Source organism: Ovis canadensis, chromosome 14 (genome assembly GCF_042477335.2).
Source record: "Ovis canadensis isolate MfBH-ARS-UI-01 breed Bighorn chromosome 14, ARS-UI_OviCan_v2, whole genome shotgun sequence".
NCBI lineage: Eukaryota > Metazoa > Chordata > Mammalia > Artiodactyla > Bovidae > Ovis > Ovis canadensis.
In genome coordinates, this window is record NC_091258.1 from 65223817 (window position 1) to 65244145 (window position 20329).

General features: G+C 42.6%; 2 protein-coding genes across 9 annotated transcripts in view; both read left to right on the plus strand.

Moving 5' to 3' along the window:
- The window catches only part of LOC138418969 (zinc finger protein 234), a 29792-nt gene extending 15757 nt beyond the window's left edge, over nucleotides 1-14035 (plus strand). For 3 of the 6 annotated variants that reach the window (XM_069551009.1, XM_069551012.1, XM_069551013.1), the window contains exons 2-3: nucleotides 3417-3462; nucleotides 11845-14035. In XM_069551009.1, the coding sequence (XP_069407110.1) occupies nucleotides 3417-3462; nucleotides 11845-14003 (2205 nt within the window). In that variant the 3' untranslated portion in view covers nucleotides 14004-14035. Of the gene's footprint in view, nucleotides 1-814; nucleotides 822-3416; nucleotides 3463-7739; nucleotides 7867-11844 lie in introns of all 6 variants that reach the window. The other 3 variants (XM_069551011.1, XM_069551010.1, XM_069551025.1) reach the window with 2 other exon arrangements.
- ZNF227 (zinc finger protein 227) overlaps nucleotides 3428-20329 on the plus strand; it is a 28553-nt gene continuing 11651 nt past the window's right edge. The window contains exon 1 of one of the 3 annotated variants that reach the window (XM_069551007.1): nucleotides 3428-3462. The gene's annotated coding sequence lies outside the window, so the exon portion shown is untranslated. Of the gene's footprint in view, nucleotides 3463-7777; nucleotides 7867-19762; nucleotides 19857-20329 lie in introns of those variants that run through there. The other 2 variants (XM_069551004.1, XM_069551005.1) reach the window with 2 other exon arrangements.

Below are 20329 nucleotides of genomic sequence, written 5' to 3' on the forward strand. Positions count from 1 at the left end.
GGAGGATTTTATTACCCCACTAATGATTATCACTTGTCAGGAATCCTTGCAAAAAATCCTGACTTGAGCAAAAGGTAGCTAGCAAGTGTAGAGTCAAAATGGAAGGGTATTAGATGTGAAGATATATCCCTTCCAGGCTTTTGGGGATAGATTCATTGCTATCTTTTAAGCTAGAGTCCTGTTGCTGCTGTTTAGTTGCTAAATTATGTCTGACTCTCTGGGACCCCATGAACTGTAGCCCACCAGGCAGCTCTGTGCATGAGATTTTCCAGGCAGGAGTACTGGAATGGGTTGCCTTTTCCTTCTCTAGGGGATCTTTCTCACCCAGGGATTAAACCCGAGTCTCCTGCTTGGTAGGTGGATTCTTTACCACTGAGCCACCTGGAAAGCCTCGTAAACTAGAGTACTTGAGCCTAAAGTGGGAAGATCAACTGGTAGTTATTGTTAATTTGTACTAGATATTTTTGCCATAGACATCATCAATGAACCACTACTATTATTACTATTGTTATTACTATGACTGTTTCTTAGCTTCTCTTTTTAAGTTTTATTTAGTAAAATATTTATTGGAGTATAGTTGATATGCTGTTATATGTTTTCTATAACTTTATTTTCATTAAAATATTAGTAATATAAAAATAATTTCAAACAGAAAAGTTGCAAAAATAGTATAAGGAATTCTCATATACTCTTTATGTGGAGTCACCAATTATTTCTGTTTTGCTCAGTTGCTCATTTGTGACCGCCAGGCAGCAGCCACCAGGAACATACCTGTAATCAAAGAGCTCGGTTTGTTTGAGCTTACTGCAGCAAGGACGCCTGTGCAGCACTGGTGTCCCGGTAAGGAGGCCGTGCGGTATGGCTGCTTCTACGGTTTCGGTTTGTGTTAACTGAGTTGGGGAGAGCTTTAGGCAGTGAGGGTTTGTTCTGGATTGGATGGTGTCAAGAAGGAGATGCAATTTGACTACTGAGTATCATAATGATTTGCATCTAGTGGATGAAAGAAACAAAATGGGACTGGAGTCACTATTAATGAAGTGGTCCATCACTTCTGTTTGCTGAGAGGACAGTTTTTTGTTTGTTTGTTTTTTTAATATTATTTACTTGTGGCTGCATCAGGTCTTAGTTTCCACAAATAGGCTTAGTGGCTCCACAGCATGTGGGCTCTTAGTTCCCCGACCAGGGGTCCAGCCCACATCCCCTAAATTGGAAGGTGGATTCTCAACCCCTGGACTACCAGGGAAGTCCCGCTTCTTTGGTTATTTTTGTCTGTGTTAAGGAGCAGCTTGTCTTTTTCTCATTTCAACACCGTTCTTGTTGATCAGTTGAAAACAGCAAGTTCGAGCCGTTTCTGTTGCTAGTTCTCAGTGCAGTATGGTTTTTCACGGCTTTATCATGCTTGTTTATTTATTCGTTTGCAGAGCCAGTTGATCAAAAAGAGGTTAATGACATTGGTAACACACTACTATCTAATGCACAGCCCATATTTACATTTTTTATTAGCCTTTTCTTTAAGATCTTGTTTAAAATTGAAATCTAGTTGATCTATAATATGTTTATTTCACAGCACAGTGATTCATTTATTTTTCAGATTCTTTTCCCTTACAGGTTACTACAAAATGTCGAGTATAATTTCCCTATGCTATACAGTCGGTCCTTGTTGGTTCCAATAAAGTCTTGGCGAGCCACTTTTCTTTTTCAAGGAGTCCAGTTATATACATTGCACTTAGCTTTTGTTTCATTAGTCTTCCTTAGCCCAGAATGATTCCTCAGACTTTTTGGCTTTTGATATTTTTGAAGAGTATTGATAAATTATGTTGTGGGAGGGCCCTCTTTTTTGGTTTCTCTGACCTTTGTTCATAATTAGGTTCAGGTTATACATGATCATTTTTTAAATAAATTTATTTATTTATTCATTCTTGGCTGTGCTGGGTCTTCGTTGCTGCACGGGCGTTTCTCTAGTTGTACATGGGCTTCTCCTTGCAGTGGCTTCTCGTTGTGGAGCATAGGCTCTAGGCCACGTGGGCTTCGGTCGTTGCAGCTCGAGGGCTCAGGAGTTGCGGCTCACGGGCTCTAGAGCACAGACAGGCTCCGCAGTTGGGACACATGGGTTTAGTTGCTTCATAGCATGTGGGGTCTTCCTGGACCAGGGACCAAACTCATCTCCTGCACTGGCAGGTGGATTCTTTACCACTGAGCGACCGGGGATGCCCTGGTTTATCTGATATTTGTTCATAATTGGATTCAGGTTACCCATTATTAACAGTGATGCCCCAGAAGTGGTGAGGCAGCCCTCTAAGGCATCATACCAAGCAAATGTCAGTTTGTGGGTGTGTTCCAGCTGGTGATTTCAGCTTTGTGTGCTTGGTTAAGGTGTCTGCAAAGTAACTGTTGTCCTTTTTGCAATTAATATTTTGAAACAATGTTTCTGTCTTACTCCCCACTAAACTTTTCCAAATGTTACCACCCGTTGATGATTTTCTCTTTCATTCTACGGTTACTAGTTTGTGTTCTACAATGGGGAGGAGCTCTCTCTTCTCATCCATTTATTTCTTAAACATTTCTTTATGTATAATTCCTGTATGGAATTTTTCGGTATGGACGGTCAAGGTGTTTTTTATTATTGTTGCAGAATCCAGGCTTTTATTAGTTCTCTTTACATCTATGCATAATTGTCAAAAGGGTACTTCCTGCTTAAAAAGAAACAGTGTATTTTTATATCTTTTATAAAAAGTTGCCTATTTCAGGTTAAATATTAATGTTGTAACAAAATTATGAGGAATACAGGCAGAGATTTGCAGAACTCTAAAAACTTCCATTTCGGGACAACAGCCTGGGACCTGCCTGTATTTGACAGTGTTCTGTTGTTAGAAATCACATCTATAAGGATCATTTCAAATTGTACAGTATCATCTGCTTTACCATAGTTGCTGAGAAATCAGAAATCCTGACGGGGTTCTCAGAGCTTTCTGCCTGACACCAGCCTCATGAGGTGGATACCCCTGTTCTCCCCTACTTGCTGATGACAAAATTGAGGCGGAGAAATGTTAATAATTTGCAGAAGATGACACTACTAATGAGTGGTATAGCCCGGATTTCAGCCCATGCGTGTTGACTCCAAAGCCTGCTCTTACTCACATGGTCTCTGATTACACCTTGGAATAAGAACAACCACTGTGGAAGCCACAGCACACTGATGGGGCCAGTGTGTACGTGGGCATGTTGCTCCCTGAACAGCTAGTGAGAGGGGTCTTGGAGACATCTGGTATCCGTGCAGGATCCCTCTCAAGCCCACTCGGCTGCAGCCACTTGGAGGACTGAGTGCCTTGCTGATTCACAGTGAGCCCCACCTGGGTAAGTCATGTTTTTGTAAACCAGTTTTCATTGACTTTCTCTTTTCCCCCTCTGTCTTCTAGGACTCTGTACTTCCCTGGAAGGAGAGAGAAGATGAACATGTTCATGGTGAGTAGAGCTTATCTCTTTTGCTGTTAAAAATACCACTTTTATACTCAGAGATTTTACATGGATTTTTCTTTGTTTTTAATTGAAGTATAGCTTTCCTGATACTTTCTTTGTTTTTAACTGAAGTATAGCTTCCCTATACTTCAGTTATAGCTCAGTTGGTAAAGAATCCACCTGCAATGCAGGAGACCCTGGTTCAATTCCTGGGTCTGGAAGATCCGCTGGAGAAGGGATGGGCTACCCACTCCAGTATTCTTGGGCTTCCCTTGTGGCTCAGCTGGTAAAGAATCCACCTGCAATGTGGGAAACCTGGGTTTGATCCCTGGGTTGGGAAGATCCCCTGGAGAAGGGAAAGGCTACCCACTCCACTATTCTGGCCTAGAGAATTCCATGGACTGTATAGTCCAAAGAGTCGGACACGACTGAGTGACTTTCACTTTCACTTTCATAGTTGATTTACAATGTTGTGTTAGTTTCAGGTACAGCAAAATGATTCAGTTATATATATGTGCGTATCTATGTATATATTCAGATTCTTTTCTCTTACAGGGAAATATTTTGTAATAACAAAATACTGACTGTAGTTCCCTGTGGGTTTTTCTTTTCCAAGGAGAGTCTAAGCCTGTGAGGACCTTCGTGAGCCATGTGTGCTTTTTAAAAAATTCCTGTCTTATGTAATTAGTTTTGGTTTTAATTTTGGTTTTATTTCATCATTTTTCATTTCACAAGTAAAAGAAAAATTAAGGGACACGAAGAACATCTTCCACTTTAATATTTTCCAGCTTACAAATTAGCTGCTTTTATATTTCTGTAATCTCTTCATCATATGTATTCATAGCTGTGTATTTGTATTTAAAACATAGTAGTAGTTATATTAGTCGCTCAGTCATGTCTGATTCTTGGTGACCCCATGGACTGTAGCCTGCCAGGCCCCTCTGTCCATGGATTCTCCGGGCAAGAATACTGGAGTAGGTAGCCATTCCTTTTGCCAGAGGATCTTCCCAAATCAGGAATTGAACCCCGGGCTCCTGCGTTGCAGGCAGCTTCTTTACCATATGAGCTACAGGGAAGTTCATTTATAACATAGATACAGTTTAAAAACTTCTCTCATTTACTGCTACCTAACATTCACTTATGTTTCTGCCCTTATGGCAGAAAGTGAAGAGGAACTAAAAAGCCTCTTGATGAAAGTGAAAGTGGAGAGTGAAAAAGTTGGCTTAAAGCTCCACATTCAGAAAACGAAGATCATGGCATCTGGTCCCATGATTTCATGGGAAATAGATGGGGAAACAGTGGATACAGTGTCAGACTTTATTTTTGGGGGCTCCAAAATCACTGCAGATGGTGACTGCAGCCATGAAATTAAAAGACGCTTACTCCTTGGAAGGAAAGTTAGGACCAACCTAGATAGCATATTCAAAAGCAGAGACATTACTTTGCCAACAAAGGTCTGTCTAGTCAAGGCTGTGGTTTTTCCAGTGGTCATGTATGGATGTGAGAGTTGGAGTGTGAAGAAACTTGAGCGCCAAAGAACTGATGCTTTTGAACTGTGGTGTTGGAGAAGACGCTTGAGAGTCCCTTGGACTGCAAGGAGATCAGCCCTGGGATTTTTTTGGAGGGAATGATGCTGAAGCTGAAACTCCAGTACTTTGGCCACCTCATGCGAAGAGTTGACTCATTGGAAAAGACTCTGATGCTGGGAGGGATTGGGGCAGGAGGAGAAGGGGACGACAGAGGATGAGATGGCTGGATGGCATCACTGACTCGAAGGACGTGAGTCTGAGTGAACTCTGGGAGTTGGTGATGGACAGCGTGCTGCGATTCATGGGGTCGCAAAGAGTCAGACACGACGGAGCGACTGAACTGAACTGAACTGAACATTCACTTTCGGAGAAGGCAATGGCAACCCACTCCAGTACTCTTGCCTAGAAAATCCCATGGATGGAGGAGCCTGATAGGCTGCAGTCCATGGGGTTGCGAAGTCAGGCACGACTGAGCAACTTCACTTTCACTTTTCACTTTCATGCATTGGAGAAGGCAATGGCAACCCACTCCAGTGTTCTTGCCTGGAGAATCCCAGGGACAGGGGAGCCTGGTGGACTGCCGTCTATGGGGTCGCACAGAGTCGGACACGGCTGAAGCGACTTAGCAACAGCAGCAGCAACATTCACTTTTGGCTTCCATGGTGGCTCAGACAGCAAAGCGTCTGCCTGCAATATGGGAGACCTGGGTTCGATTCCTGGGTCAGGAAGATCCCCTGGAGAAGGAAATAGCAATCCGCTCTAGCACTCTTGCCTGGAAAATCCCATGGACAGAGGAGCCTGATAAGCTACAGTCCATGGGGTTGCAAAGAGTCGGACACGACTGAGCAACTTCACTTTCACTGTCAACATTCACTTTTAATTGGTTTATCATGTTCCCAAAAACTTGAGTTCAGTTCAGTTGCTCAGTTGTGTCTGACTCTTTGCGACCCCATGGGCTACAGGACACCAGGCTTCCCTGTCCATCACCAACACCTGGAGCTTGCTCAGATTCGTGTCCATCGAGTTGGTGATGCCATCAACCAGCTCATCCTCTGTCATCCCCTTCTCCTCCTGCCTCAGTCTTTCCCAGCATCAGGGTCTTTTCCAATGAGTCAGTTCTTCACATCAGGTGGCCATAGTATTGGAGCTTCAGCTTCAGCGTCAATCCTTCCAATGAATATTCAGGACTGATTTCCTTTAGGATGGACTGGTTGGATCTCCTTGCAGTCCAAAGGACTCTCAAGAGCCTTCTTCAACAGTTCAAAAACATCAATTCTTTGGGGCTTAGCTTTCTTACATACCTATTTTTAACCTATTCTTTATTCATAGACCTTTAGTTTAGGACTTTTACTGTTTTAAGAATATTACAGTGATGATGTTCCTGATTTAACTTTTTTCTCAAAAAATATATTCTGAAAAATATTGCCTCTTTTTGCCCTTGACATACTAGATATGCAAAATTGAAGTGGTATATTTTGTAAGTGGTGCCTTGAATGTTTTTTGGTAAAATAGCCAAATATGGCACAGCAGGGTCAAACTGCCTCTTCACACAGAAAAAATAACTGTTGTTAGTTTTCTTATGACAAGAGTGAGATTCTGTCTTCCTGTGCTTGAATCAGACCCTGTGTGTGTTTTATTTACTGGTTTGTTTGTTTTTCCATCTTGTACTGGGTTGGCCAAAAAGTTTGTTCAGATATTACTGTATGATGGTATGGAAAATCTGAAATGAACTTTTTGGCTAACCCAGTATTTTTTTTTTCCTTTTGATCAAAATAATCCACGACCTTAATTTTAAAAGTCAGGTGGTACTTCACTTGTCACTGCATTGACACCTGAGAACAATTGTCTAAAGAGGTACGTACTTGGTTTTATCTTTGTTTTAAATAAAAGGGTTGTGAAAAATGAGGAACCAATTCAGACTTATCCAGAAAACCAAGATTCTGGAGTCAGAGTATACCATTAGATAAGAGAAGGACAAACAGTGAAAGAAAGAGGGGTTTCATCTGAGGCCTGGCATGGCCTTTTGGTAAATTCCCTCATATGACCCTCCTCCTCACCTGGTTCCTACTTCAGTGAGAGGCAGGTGCCATCATATACTGCCGGGCGTAAATTAGTAAATGTTGCTGGGACAATCGATGATTGTAACTAAAAAGTGAAGTGTTTTGGGGAGTTCCTTTTATGGCTCAGCTGGTAAAGAATCCACCTGCAGTGCAGAAGACCTGGGTTCAGTCCCTGGGTTGGGAAGATCCCCTGGAGAAGGGAAAGGCTACCCACTCCAGCATTCTGGCCTAGAGAATTTCATGGACTGTATAGTCCATGGGGTCGTAAAGAGTCAGACACAACTGAGTGACTTTCACTTGGTGGTCCAGTGGTTAAGACTCTGCACTTCCACTGCTATGGCCTGGGTTCAGTCCCTGGTCAGGAAACTTAAGATCCCACAAGCTGCAAGGCATGGCCAGAAATAAAAGTGAAGGCTTTTTAGTTCAGGATGCAGCGGTTAGAATTCTAGGGAGTTTGTTTCTGAGTTCACTGGGAACACCAGGTAGATACACAAGGCTTCCTTCTTCATAGCTGCACTTGCAGTGAGGCTAAGGAAAGTCAGTGTGATGTTGGCAGGATGGAAGGAGGGGACTGAGAAGTCTACACATTGCACAGGAGCCAGAGCAACTTCTTTTCATCCTCCTCTCCTTCCTGGTGCTGCCCCTCTTCCACTGGACGCTGGCTATAAGATTGAGCTGGTATTGTTTGTTGTAGGAGGCAGTGACCTTCAAGGACGTGGCTGTGGCCTTCACAGAGGAGGAGCTGGGGTTACTGGACTCAGCCCAGAGAAAGCTGTACCAGGATGTGATGGTGGAGAACTTCCGGAACCTGGTCTCAGTAGGTGAGGACAGCCTTTCTCTGCAAGTGTCTTGTGACTTTGGTGTTTCAAGGCTCTGGGCTTCTTGAAATGGTTCTCTGAGTTTGGAGACCAGACTTTTCCAGTTCCAGTGGGACATGAAAGGCTATCTCTGGTCTTTCTAAACAGTGTGTTTCAGGTCTTTTTCTTTTTTTGGTCAAAGAACAGTAAATGAACAGTATCCTGCTGTACCTTGTCTGTTATTTTTCAGATTTCACTCATGTCCCATTAGTGGCAGTCCCATTAGTGGGTTATAAAGCCAACTTAGCAAGCCTAACATGCCATTTTTAATGAAATCAAATATTAGAGAAGATATCAAAAGCTTCTTAGGAAGAATAGATCATGTTGCAGCGAAAACCCTGGTTGATGCGTGAGTGGTCTGAGAGCCAGTGGGAACAGATTTTAGGAAAATAGACATTGGTCAGAAAGAGGTCTTTCAGCCTTCATTTTAGTAATGCATGTTCCTGCATACGTGTCTGAGTCTTGAAATAAGTGCTACTTCTTCAGTGGGTCATGATACAAAGTTTGAAAAACAGGGCCTTCAGTGTCTAGTTTTGAAACGTAAATTATTATTGCTATAATCAAGGCAAAATCTCTTAAAACTCTCAGCCTTGATAATGGAAATATAATCAGAACCATTTTACAGTTTGTCCTTCTCTGCTGTTCAGACTTCGCTCTTCAGTATCTTAAATATACAGTTGGAAACTCAAACTTCCAGTAAACTGTAGCTCTGACCTGTTCATTTTAACTTACAACTCTGCATGTTCTCATTCTTCAAAAGAGATACAAAACATATAGAAAGAGAAGAGAGAGAGAGAAAAAAAAAGAGGCTTTGGATGATGAATTCAGCGACCCAGATAGAAATTTAGGTAAGCACCGAGCAGTTGTTCACTCTCATGGTTAACTCTCCATATATTGTGCTTCTCGCCAGCCCTGTGCTGTCCCTCACCTGGTCCCAGTGGGACATCTCTTTCCCTGGGTATTACATAGTCTGTACTGGTCACCTGCTCCCACCTTTCCCCTCCTACAGTTCATTCTTGAAGTGGCGAAGGGATCCTTTGTAACTTTAAATCAGATTGTGTTAGTTGTCTGTTCAAAATTCTCTTATGGATTGTTTTACTTAGAATGAAAACCACTTAAAGCAACTTCTGGAATCCTCTAATGGTCTGCTTTTCGACCCCACCACCTCCCTGAGTACCTCTCCTCTCCTTCTCCTGACTCTGTCTTTTCCATCTCCATCCTCCCTCCTGTCTCAGACCTGCAAAGGATGTATCTCCTTGTCCTCTCTGCCTGGAATGCTCTTTCACCTGTAATCCTTCAGGCCTATGTACTTACCTCAGGTCACTCACCTTCAAGAGGAAGAGAGGGCTGTCCTTGGACCACCCTATGGAAAATCCAGTCCTCTCTTTCTTTCCCTGCCCTGCCTTGTGTGATCTCTGAGCGCTGATCTTCACTCATGTACATACATTTTGGTTTACCTGTTGGTCACTTCTCTCTCTTCCCCTGGAGGGTATTCCAGGAATGGAGGAATTTGTCACTGTTGTTTTTTAATATTGATTTCTTTATTTGGCAGTGCCAGTCTTAGTTGAGGCATGCTGGATTTTCAGTCTTCATTCCCTATGTGAGATCTAGTTCCCTGACTAGAGATCAAACCCAGGCCACCTACATTAGCAGTGTGGAGTCTTAGCCACTGGACCACTAGGGAAGTCCCCAGAGTAGAGGAATTTGGTCTGTTCCATTTATAACTTTCAAGCCTAAGTGCTTAGAATAGCCTTGGTACATGACAAGGACTCTAAATATTTGTTGAATAAATGGATGAGTCAATGGATAGAGAAATTTGCCTACCACTTAAATAGCCAATGGCTGGTGAACAAATCTGAGTGAATAGGGATATTGCGAAATGTTTTTGTGTCTTCCAACGAATTCCTAGCCTAATTCTCAGAGAAGGAAATGGGAACCCACTCCAGTATTCTTGCCTGGAAACTCCCATGGATGGAGGAGCCTGGTAGGCTGCAGTCCCTGGGGTCACTAAGGGTTGGACACAACTGAAGCAACTTAGCAGCAGCAGCAGCCTAATTCTAACTTCTCAGGTCCTATGGTGTATATGTGGGTGTTTGCCTTTCTGTACAAGTTGACCCTCATCAACTTGAGCAGGCACACACATAGAACCTGTAATTATAACCAAACTGAGTGAATGCTTTTCCTGTGACTTTCCTTTAGCCATTAGTAGCAAGCATATTCATTTGGGGAGAAATTTGTATTTTGAATGAAGAATTCTTATGTCTACTTAGGTAGCTTTTCATAGAAGGAAAAAAAAATTCTATTTCCTTATCCATCATATCTGCGGGGGAAAGGTCTCGGAAAATAGCTAACTGGTGAGTTAGTCTTGCCCTGAAAAGATTTTCCCAGCTCTGTCCCATCTCCTTCCTCCCAAGCCCACCTCAATAACAAGAAATGGATCTTAGGTTGTTACTTCTACAAACATTTTGTTTGTGTGGCGGTTTGTACATATCCTTTGGAAGGAATTTCAGATCATGTTTGCCTTGACTGTTTTGATGATTCTTTGACAGTGTCTAGTCTTTCTAAGGAGATGACAGTGGCAACCCACTCCAGTACTCTTGCCTGGAAAATCCCATGGATGGAGGAGCCTGGTAGGCTGCAGTCCATGGGGTCACAAAGTCGGGTACGACTGAGCAACTTCACTTGCACTTTTCACTTTCCTGCATTGGAGAAGGAAATGGCAACCCACTCCAGTGTTCTTGCCTGGAGAATCCCAGGGATGGGGGAGCCTGGTGGGCTGCAGTCTGTGGGGTTGCACAGAGTCAGACATGACTGAAGCAACTTAGCAGCAGCAGCAGCAGTCTTTCTAAATACTTATCATAAGCTATGGAATTTATTCCCACCTCACTCATAAACTGCCTTCTTCACTTTGGAAATCATTCTTGTTAAAGGCCAACGTATTTATGTCCAGAATTTTTCCATGCTGTGGTTATTTTTTTAAAAAAATAAGCAGCCAGTTTGTTTTCTTTATTTATGTGTTTGGCTGTGCCAGGTCTTAGCTGTGGTGTGTGGCATCTCTAAGTTGCAACAGGTAAACTCTTAGTTACAGCATGTGAGATCTAGTTCCCAAACAGGGATCAAACCTGGAACCCTTGCATTGGGAACTGGACCACCAGGGAAGTCCTTTTGATGCTGAGAGATCATTCTTCCTTAGCCTGTAAATGTTGATTCCTACTTTAGGGGGATGTGGAGCCATATTAGGCTGTATAGCTACCTCAGAAGGATCCAGTGTATAGGTTTCAGATTATGATACTGATGTGCTGCCTACTGCACTAAGAAGCCAGAGTATTGTATAGGTTTTCGTGCTTTTTTTCACCCCCACTGATTCTTAGCACCTTGAATCTTCTCGGCACTACCCCCTTGGTGTACTGCTGCCTGTGCAGCTTTTCAGCACGCTCTACTTTCCAGTGCTTTTCCTCTTTCAGACACCTTCCTTCTGAAAGCTCTTTTGCTTCTCTGACTTGATTCAGAGATAGTCTAGAATTCAAAATTATTGAGCATCCTGGAAATCAAACTGGGGTTCACCCATACATGCCTTCCGTAAGCCCTGACTAACTTAACTGCCAAACATTGTGAAACCTGTGAGCACAGCAAAATGCTTGTCTGTCTTGATACTGTACTGTGATAGAAGCGATATGTAATTTTTGAAAGATGCTGTAAATAGTATGTCAGATAGCATTTTGTTTTACATGGTTTTCATTACTTCTAAGTATTTGGGAGTTTAATGGACCATCTCTTGGTTGCTGTCAATATATAAACCTGAGAACTTTATTTGTGGGGAAAAAGATAAGTCAAACCATGCTGGGGTTCATTAAAGTCTCATGGTGTGTCTTAAGTGTGAAATCTTGACTCTTTAAACAAAGCTTTCACCTGTCCACATCTCTCAATTCTCTGTCGTTATAGAAGAAAACAATCAAAGTGAGTTGAGGGCCGTTCAAGAGAGAGGATTACATGAAGAGCTTTCCTGCTGGCAAATCTGGCAACAGATTGCGAATGACTTAACCAGATGTCAAGACTCCATGATAAATAGTTGTCAGTTCCACAAAGAAGGTCATTCCCTGCACCAGGTTGGGGCAGGACTATCTATTCAGATTTCTGAAGATGAGAACTATATATTAAATGAGAAAGCAGGTGATCCTGGTGATACTAGAAATCCAAGGTTTGCATCTTTGAGAACCCTCAATTCTTGGAGAAAAAGTTCCTTGACTGAGTCACAGAATTATCAGAATAGATACCAGGAAATTTCCACGCAAAGTAAACTGTGTCGGTGTGAAGAGGATGTTGACGGTGTTGGTCGGATTTCATACCACCTTGGTGATCGAGGAGTACACAAGAATGAAAAGTCTTACTGCCACAATGATGATAGAAAAGACAGCACGGAGGTTTCCACATTGGATCAGAATAGTATGATTCACACAGGACGAAAACCTTACCAGTGTAAAAGAACCTTCACCAGCCTTTCTACCTTTGATCTTCACCAGCAGTTACACTCAAAAGAGACATCTCACGTGTGCAGTGAGTGTGGAAAAGGCTTCCGTTATAGCTCAGTTCTTCATATTCATCGGAGAGTTCACATAGGAGAAAAATGCAGTGTGTGTGATGAGTGTGGAAAGGAATTCCGTCAGAGCTCACAACTGCAAACTCATCAGAAAGTCCACAGCATAAAGAAACCATTCACATGTGAGGAATGTGGGAAAGGCTTCAGTCGTCAGTCAGCACTTACTGTTCATTGTAAAGTCCACACGGGAGAGAAACCTTACAGTTGTGAGGAGTGTGGCAGAGCCTTCAGTCAGGCCTCCCACCTTCAGGACCATCAGAGAGTCCACACTGGGGAGAAACCATTCATATGTGATGCATGTGGTAAGAGCTTCAGTCGGAATTCACACCTTCAGTCCCACCAGAGAGTCCATACAGGAGAGAAACCGTACAAATGTGAGGAATGTGGGAAGGGCTTCATTTGTAGCTCAAATCTGTACATTCACCAGAGAGTCCACACAGGAGAAAAACCCTACAAATGTGAGGAATGTGGGAAAGGCTTTAGTCGGCCTTCAAGTCTTCAGGCCCATCAGGGAATCCACACTGGAGAGAAGTCATATGTATGTAATGTGTGTGGTAAAGGCTTTACTCTGAGTTCAAACCTTCAGGCACATCAGAGAGTCCACACAGGGGAGAAACCATACAAATGTGAGGAGTGCGGGAAGAACTTCAGGAGGAACTCCCATTATCAAGTTCATCTGGTCGTCCACACAGGAGAAAAACCCTATAAATGTGAAGTGTGTGGGAAGGGCTTCAGTCAGAGTTCGTATCTTCAAATCCATCAGAAGGCCCATAGCGTAGAGAAACCCTACAAATGTGAAGAGTGTGGGCAGGGCTTCAGTCAGAGTTCACGACTTCAGATCCACCAGCTGATCCATACTGGTGAGAAACCATACAAATGCGAAGAGTGTGGGAAGGGATTCAGTCGTAGAGCAGATCTTAAAATTCACTGCAGAATCCACACTGGAGAGAAACCGTACAATTGTGAGGAGTGTGGAAAAGTCTTCAGGCAGGCCTCAAATCTCCTGGCCCATCAGAGAGTCCACAGTGGAGAAAAGCCATTCAAATGTGAAGAATGTGGCAAGAGCTTTGGCCGGAGTTCACACCTTCAAGCCCACCAAAAAGTCCACACTGGAGAGAAGCCATACAAATGTGAGGAGTGTGGGAAGGGCTTCAAGTGGAGCCTGAACCTCGACATGCATCAGAGGGTCCACACAGGAGAGAAACCATATAAGTGTGGGGAGTGTGGGAAGCACTTCAGTCAGGCCTCAAGTCTTCAGCTTCATCAGAGTGTCCACACTGGAGAGAAGCCCTACAGATGTGACGTGTGTGGTAAAGTCTTCAGTCGGTCTTCACAGCTTCAGTCTCATCAGAGAGTCCACACAGGGGAGAAACCTTACAAGTGTGAGATGTGTGGTAAGAGCTTCAGTTGGCGCTCCAATCTAACAATTCATCAAAGAATCCATGTTGCTGATAAATCCTATAAAAGTCATAGGGGTGGTAAGACCATCAGAGATTCAACTTAGGAGAAAAGTTCTATAAAGTGATTTTTTTAAAACTCAAGTGTCATGTGAATTCTTCTGGTTGTCAAGTTCAAAAGAAAAAAAAATCATTTGTTTCATTAAAAAGCATTTTAACCATAGCTCAACATGTCCCAGTAGTCAGAAGGCCACATAACGGAGATCCCTTATAAGGGGTATAGTAAGGGCTTCAGTTCAACTTTGACCTTATTATTCAATACTACTCAGAGGAGAAGACTTAGTATGATTTTATCAGGCCTTGTACAAAAGTATGATGGATGGGTCAAAAGTAATGCCCATTAGAACTCTTGTTGCCCAGTAGTCTCTCCAGAATGCAGAGACTTTGTTCTGAATTTGCATAGTCTGACCATGGCCAAGTAATACTTCATGTGAAAGTTGCTCAGTCTTGTCTGACTCTCTGCGACCCCGTGGACTATACAGTCCATGGAATTCTCCAGGCCAGGATACTGGAGTAGGTAGCCTTTCCCTTCTCCAAGGTATCTTCCCAACCCAGAAATCGAACCCAGGCCTCCTGCATTGCAGGTGGATTCTTTACCAGCTGAGCCACAAAGGAAACCCATACTTCATAGGTGCTCAATATTTGTTACATATAGTAATTGAAAAATGTTTTATAAATTATATTGCTATCACACTCAAAATTTCATAAAAAGTTTTATTCAGAACAGGTAATTAAATGTGGCCTTAAAAGTAGTTCAGAGAGACAAAGAGTTAAAAGTATAAGTAAACCACTCAGTACTGCAGTGTGCAGTATTTGACATTGTCCCATTTTGATTAGCTCCTCTTGTCTGCCTAGCCTTGCTTCCAGTTGTATCTTAAGATACCATCTTGGAGTTTGTCTAGTATTCTGTCAGATTTATACAGTACAAATTCAGTTACTTTTTGTGACAGTATGAAATGAAGTGAAAGTTGCTCAGTCATGTCCAGCTCTTTGCAATTCTCTAGGCCAGAATACTATGGGTAGCCTTTCCCTTCTCCAGGAGATCTTCCCAACCCAGGGATTGAATCCAGGTCTCCTACATTGCAGGAGGATTCTGTACCAGCTGAGCTGCAAGGAAGCCCTTGTGACAGTATAGACTTACTAAAAAATGGATGGTTAATCTTGCAGTACAGAAAACATACTGTTGATTCTTTTTTCAAGTCGGAGTTATTAATGACAGTGACAAAGGACAAACATTTCTAGTAAATGAATCAATTGTTGGTTTTTTATTCTCCACATTTCCATCTAGGCTTTGATGTCATAGTCTTCCAAAGGTCTTAGTGTTAACTTTGATCAAGACTTCCAAAGTTAAGAAGAGATGCTGTTTATAAAGTAGATTACTTTCATCAAGTTCTCTACCCCATTACTACTTCCTGGCCTGAAATAAAAGGAAAAAAACTATTTGTTGGAAGTTGGTCATTTAATCAGATACATTGATTCAGTGACTGACTTGTATACTTTTCCTAGCGATGAATTGAAAAATTGCTTTTTGAAAAGTTGGCAAATATATATCAAAATATAGGATGTGACTTCTATGATACAGAAATCATAGAAATGGAACTTAAAAGTCAAGTAGAAAAGGTGAGTAGGACATCAAGGATGCTGCTAAATTTTATAAAAGTGAAATATCCAGTAGGAGTTTATTTAAATATATTTTGGTATATGAAACCAGATCTAGAGAAATGATGTCCAAGACTCAGGACAAAAGCATGTAACAGGCTGATGTAGTTTAGGGACATCACATAGTTTACATGTGAGTTTTTTAATCCATTCTGTCATCTGTGAAAAGGATATTCACCCTCATGTAAACAGTGACAGGATTTTCAGAGTTTCCACATTTTAGATTCCATATTTTAAAATTTTTATTAAACATCAATTTTACAGTAAAATACTGTGATATTTATAGTACTGTAGGTAGTAAAACTATGTAAAACATAGAAAGTTACTAAACATACTAATCGCTCACAGTTAAGAAAATGTATATATAGCCCAAGTTAAGGAATAGAACTCTGGGAATCAATTATAAAAGGAAATTTATATGGGTGTTCAAAGATACAGAATATCAGCTAGTACAACTATTTTTGTAACTAATGAAGTTTAGGCATAAATCCATACAGCCCAGAAGATTATTTTAATTCCAACGGTAGAAATTAATACATCTTAGTTCTGTTTCTTACTGGGCTGATGGATGGATAATCCAGTGTACTGGCTTGTCCTTTCAAGTGCTTGGTCTGATTAGGAAAGTAACTGGTTCATTCTAGGTACTGTAACCCAAAGAACCTTGATCTATGAGGGGAAAGGAATTTAGAAAATGAGCGTTTTAATTGTTTACCAAGGTAACACTGATTGGGCAAACCTGAAGATACAGAGTCAATATATGTAAGTCTTGGAGGTAGAATTTATCAAAGATATCCTAAGGAAAAGATGTGCTTAGGGAAAGAACATAGCATGATGAGAACAACCTGTTGAGATTTGAATACTATTTCCTAGTTCTTAGTTCATTTTTCACTGATGTTTAACACTTGTTTGGTTAAAGAACCTCACTCAGCAAAAATGAGTATGTATATATCATGTGAGAGGCAGGTTTCCCAGATTCATTTCCTAGACCACACCTTCATATGAGTATGAAAGTCCATGCTACCTCAAATTGCATTAGATGGTATATTTTGTTTTGAGTAGATATCAAAATAGGCCACCAACTCTCAAAGTAATTTGTATAGTTTAGTGAGTTAAGGACTGGAAAACTACTGCCTTTTAAATTTGGTGGGTTTTTGTTCATTTGTTTGTTTTGCCACACTTCTCTGCATATGCGATCTTCGTTCCCCATCCAGGGAAGTCTTTGCTTTCTATTTCATAGATCTCTTCATTCACTTACATCTACTTACTGTATTTTTTGTTATTTCTTAAATAACCAAGGGGCTATTTTTTTCATTTTAATAATTAGCTTATGTATCAGTATATGCTTTCAAAAGCCCACATTTCTTCCTAATTCTGTATTAAAAATTCCCATTCTGGTAGTGAATTTTCCTCCTTGTGGTTCTGTCAGTTTTGCTTTTCCAAGTTTGCTTTACATTGTATGTGAACCCGTTCTTGGTAGTTTGAAATTTATAAACTTTGTATATTTTATAATGCTTTTTTCTTCAAGGACTACTTTGCCCTATATTAATTATTTTTAAATTATAGGAATAATTTGAAACCTTGGATAATGCTATCTTCCCTAGAGAGAATTGTCACTTATTCCCCTGAAGTGCTTGAGTGTCAGTAGCTCAGTCGTGTCCGACTCTTTGGGACCCCATGGACTGACTGTAGCCCGCCAGGCTCCTCTGTCTATGGAGTTCTCTAGGCAAGAGTACTGGAGTCGGTTGCCATTTCCTTCTGCAGGGGATCTTCCCAATCCAGGGGTCGAACCTGGGTCTCCCGCACTGCGGGCAGATTCTTTACCATCTGAGCCACCAGGGAAGCCGGGAGTTAAGTGCTAGAAGATACTAACAGAAAAGATTCACGCTAATCCGATTTCAAGTAATTGAGGTGATTTAGAGTTTGGTTTTAGTCTCCACCAAAGGTGATCCATTACCCTACGTTACTTATTCCTATAGGCAGTTCTTTGAGGTTTTACTACCGACTTCTCTTCCCTACCCCGACCTCCTCTCAAGCCCCTTGAACGTGGCTAAAGTGATGCTCAGCTTTCAATACTAGAATGATTGGGATTCTCAAGAAAGAAAGCAGCTCCAAACGGAACAACTTCGCCAAACTCCGCGCTGGCCTTAAGAATTCAGTACCTAGAAGTTCAGGGTATTCGGAAGTACTTCCACTTCAGGGGGCGGGGCCGTGGCCGTCATTTCTCCAGGGCATTCTGGGACGTGTAGTCTGAGGTCCGTGTGGCACAGAGAACTTCCGTTATGCCCGGCTGGAGCATTCTGGGAAGTGGTCCACGGGCTGTCTCCAGTAGATAGGCGGTGCTTTCGCTGTAGGAGGAATAGGCTGCCTCCCACTTTCCCTTCGGGTAAAAGTGTCTTCAGTCCCCGGGGCCCGGCTAATCTTGGTGGTGGAGCCAGCGAGTCTCTGACCCTCGTCCTCAGAGAGAGTAAGAGAAACCGCGGCCGGCTGCGGAGTTTGTGTTCCTCTCTGCTGAGCCTCCAGTTCAGAGAAGTTCCTGTAGCCCCAACTTGGGGACTGGTCGTCAGGTTTGAAGGTCTCCCGGGGCTTCAGTTGGCCTCCCTCAACTACAGTCAGTTCTGCCACTTGCTAGGGTATAATTTTGCGCTAGTTACTTACTCTGTCCTGGCCTCATTATCCGCATTATTAAAGTAGTGTCATTCAGTTCAGTCGCTCAGTCGTTGTTCAGCTCTTTGCAACCCCGTGGACCACAGCATGCCAGGCTTCCCTGTCCATCACCAACTCCCAGAGCCTGCTCAAACTCGTGTCCTTTATCCAGCCTGGCATTTTGTATGATGTCCTCTGCATATAAGTTAAATAATCAGGGTGACAGTATATACAGCCTTGACTACTCCTTTCCCAATTTTGAGCCAGTCCGTTGTTCCATGTCCAGTTCTAACTGTTGCTTCTTAACCTGCATACAGGTTTCTCAGGAGGCAGGTAAAGTGGTCTGGTATTCCCGTCTCTTTAAGAAATTTACAGTTTGTTGTGATCTACAGAGCTTAGTGTCTTAGAAAATTTTCATGCATATCAGAAGGTTAGTGAAAGGATCCGAAAGCACTGGGTTTTTTTTTTTATGAAATTGCTATAAGAAAAAGGACAGGAAAAGTTCAAATTCAGTAACTCTCTGATTACAATGGCCCGGATTGCATCGAAAAATTGATCACACAGTCTACGAAATTTGTCTTTCCACTCCGTGTCTAGTTGTCCTTTGGACAAGGAAAATTCTTCTTTCAGGTTTTTAGAATTTTACTTTAAGTGAGTTTATTGTATCTGCCCAAGACTTAACAGCTAGGAGCTTCCCTGGTGGAAACCAGGGTTTGATTCCTGGGTGGTGGAAAAGCCCCTGGAGAAGGGAATGGCAACTCACTCCAATATTCTTGCCTGTGAGATCCCCTTGACAGGGGAGCCTGGTGGGCTGCAGTGCATAGGGTCGCCAAGAGTTGGACACGAGTGAGGCCACTAAACAGCTAATTAACAATAATGTTTTCATCTTTCAAATTCAGTGACTCTGAGGGTTGAGTACAAAGGCCCTGATTGCATTGAGAAATTGATCCCACAGGCTACAAAACTTGTCTTTCCACTTCATGTCTAGTCCTCAGCAGCCAAGTTCTGAATTATTTGACTTTTCTGTTAACAATAGTAGAAATCGATGATCTTCCCCCATTGCATTTCGGGGTCTTTCACTCATATCTAAAAACGTCAAAACTACATTTTAAAGCTATCATCCTCCCCACCTCCCACCCGCGCCCCATTTGTTTTTTCTGGTAGAGTGGTTAGAATCCTACTGCATTGATATGTTTCTTATAGTCCTTTTTATTAAGATTCTGACTCTTCAAATATTAGTTATGTTTTATCAATGAGATAAAGCAAAGCACTGCTGGCGTCAGAGAACTGCTTTAGGTTGGCAGTAACAGGATGGCATGAAGGAGTTTCTGGAAATCTTTGGCCAAGAACTCCCGAGAGTCGGGTTGAAGCTCCAAAGGGGCGGGCATGGCCCTTCCTCCACTTGGGGTCCTGGGAAATGTATTTCGCCTCCCTACCCACCACCACCCCCGCCCCGCGCCCCAAATTTCTCCGGAAATGAGGGGCTGCTGCTCGTGTTCTCCAGGGCTTTTGGGAAGTGTAGTTCCTGAGCTCTGTGTAGTCAGAGGCTCTTCCGCTCCGGGAAAGCGCAGCCGCCACCATTTCTTTCGGTCTGGGAGGTGAGTTATCGCTGCGCCCCCTCGACCCCCCCGAGCTTTTCTGGTTTGAGCGTGGTACTAGTTACTACCTGGCCGGCTGTCTTAGTATGGAGAGGTCGTGGCCGCCGGCGAAAGCCGAGAAGAGGAGAGCAGAAGTGCGGAATCCCTCTGCTCTCCTCCCTGGCTTGCCAAGCAGCGCTGCTAACTTCTGTCCGTACCATATATGACGCGCTGTTGATTATCCGTTTCCCTACTTTCATCCTCGGTAAAACTGCAAGAGATATGGTCACTACTGGTTAGGGTTGTGATTAGATTCAAGTGAGATCATACGTGTCAGCAGCTTCGAATACTGGTGGCACCAAGGGTAGGCTTTTGCTATTGATGCAGTTAATCTTCCCAGGAGCACCGTTTTGACTGAATGCCCCAGGGAAGATACCCAGGAGCGATGGCGTGGCCTTTCCGTCCGGAGACAGCTCCTTCCGAGTTTTGACTGA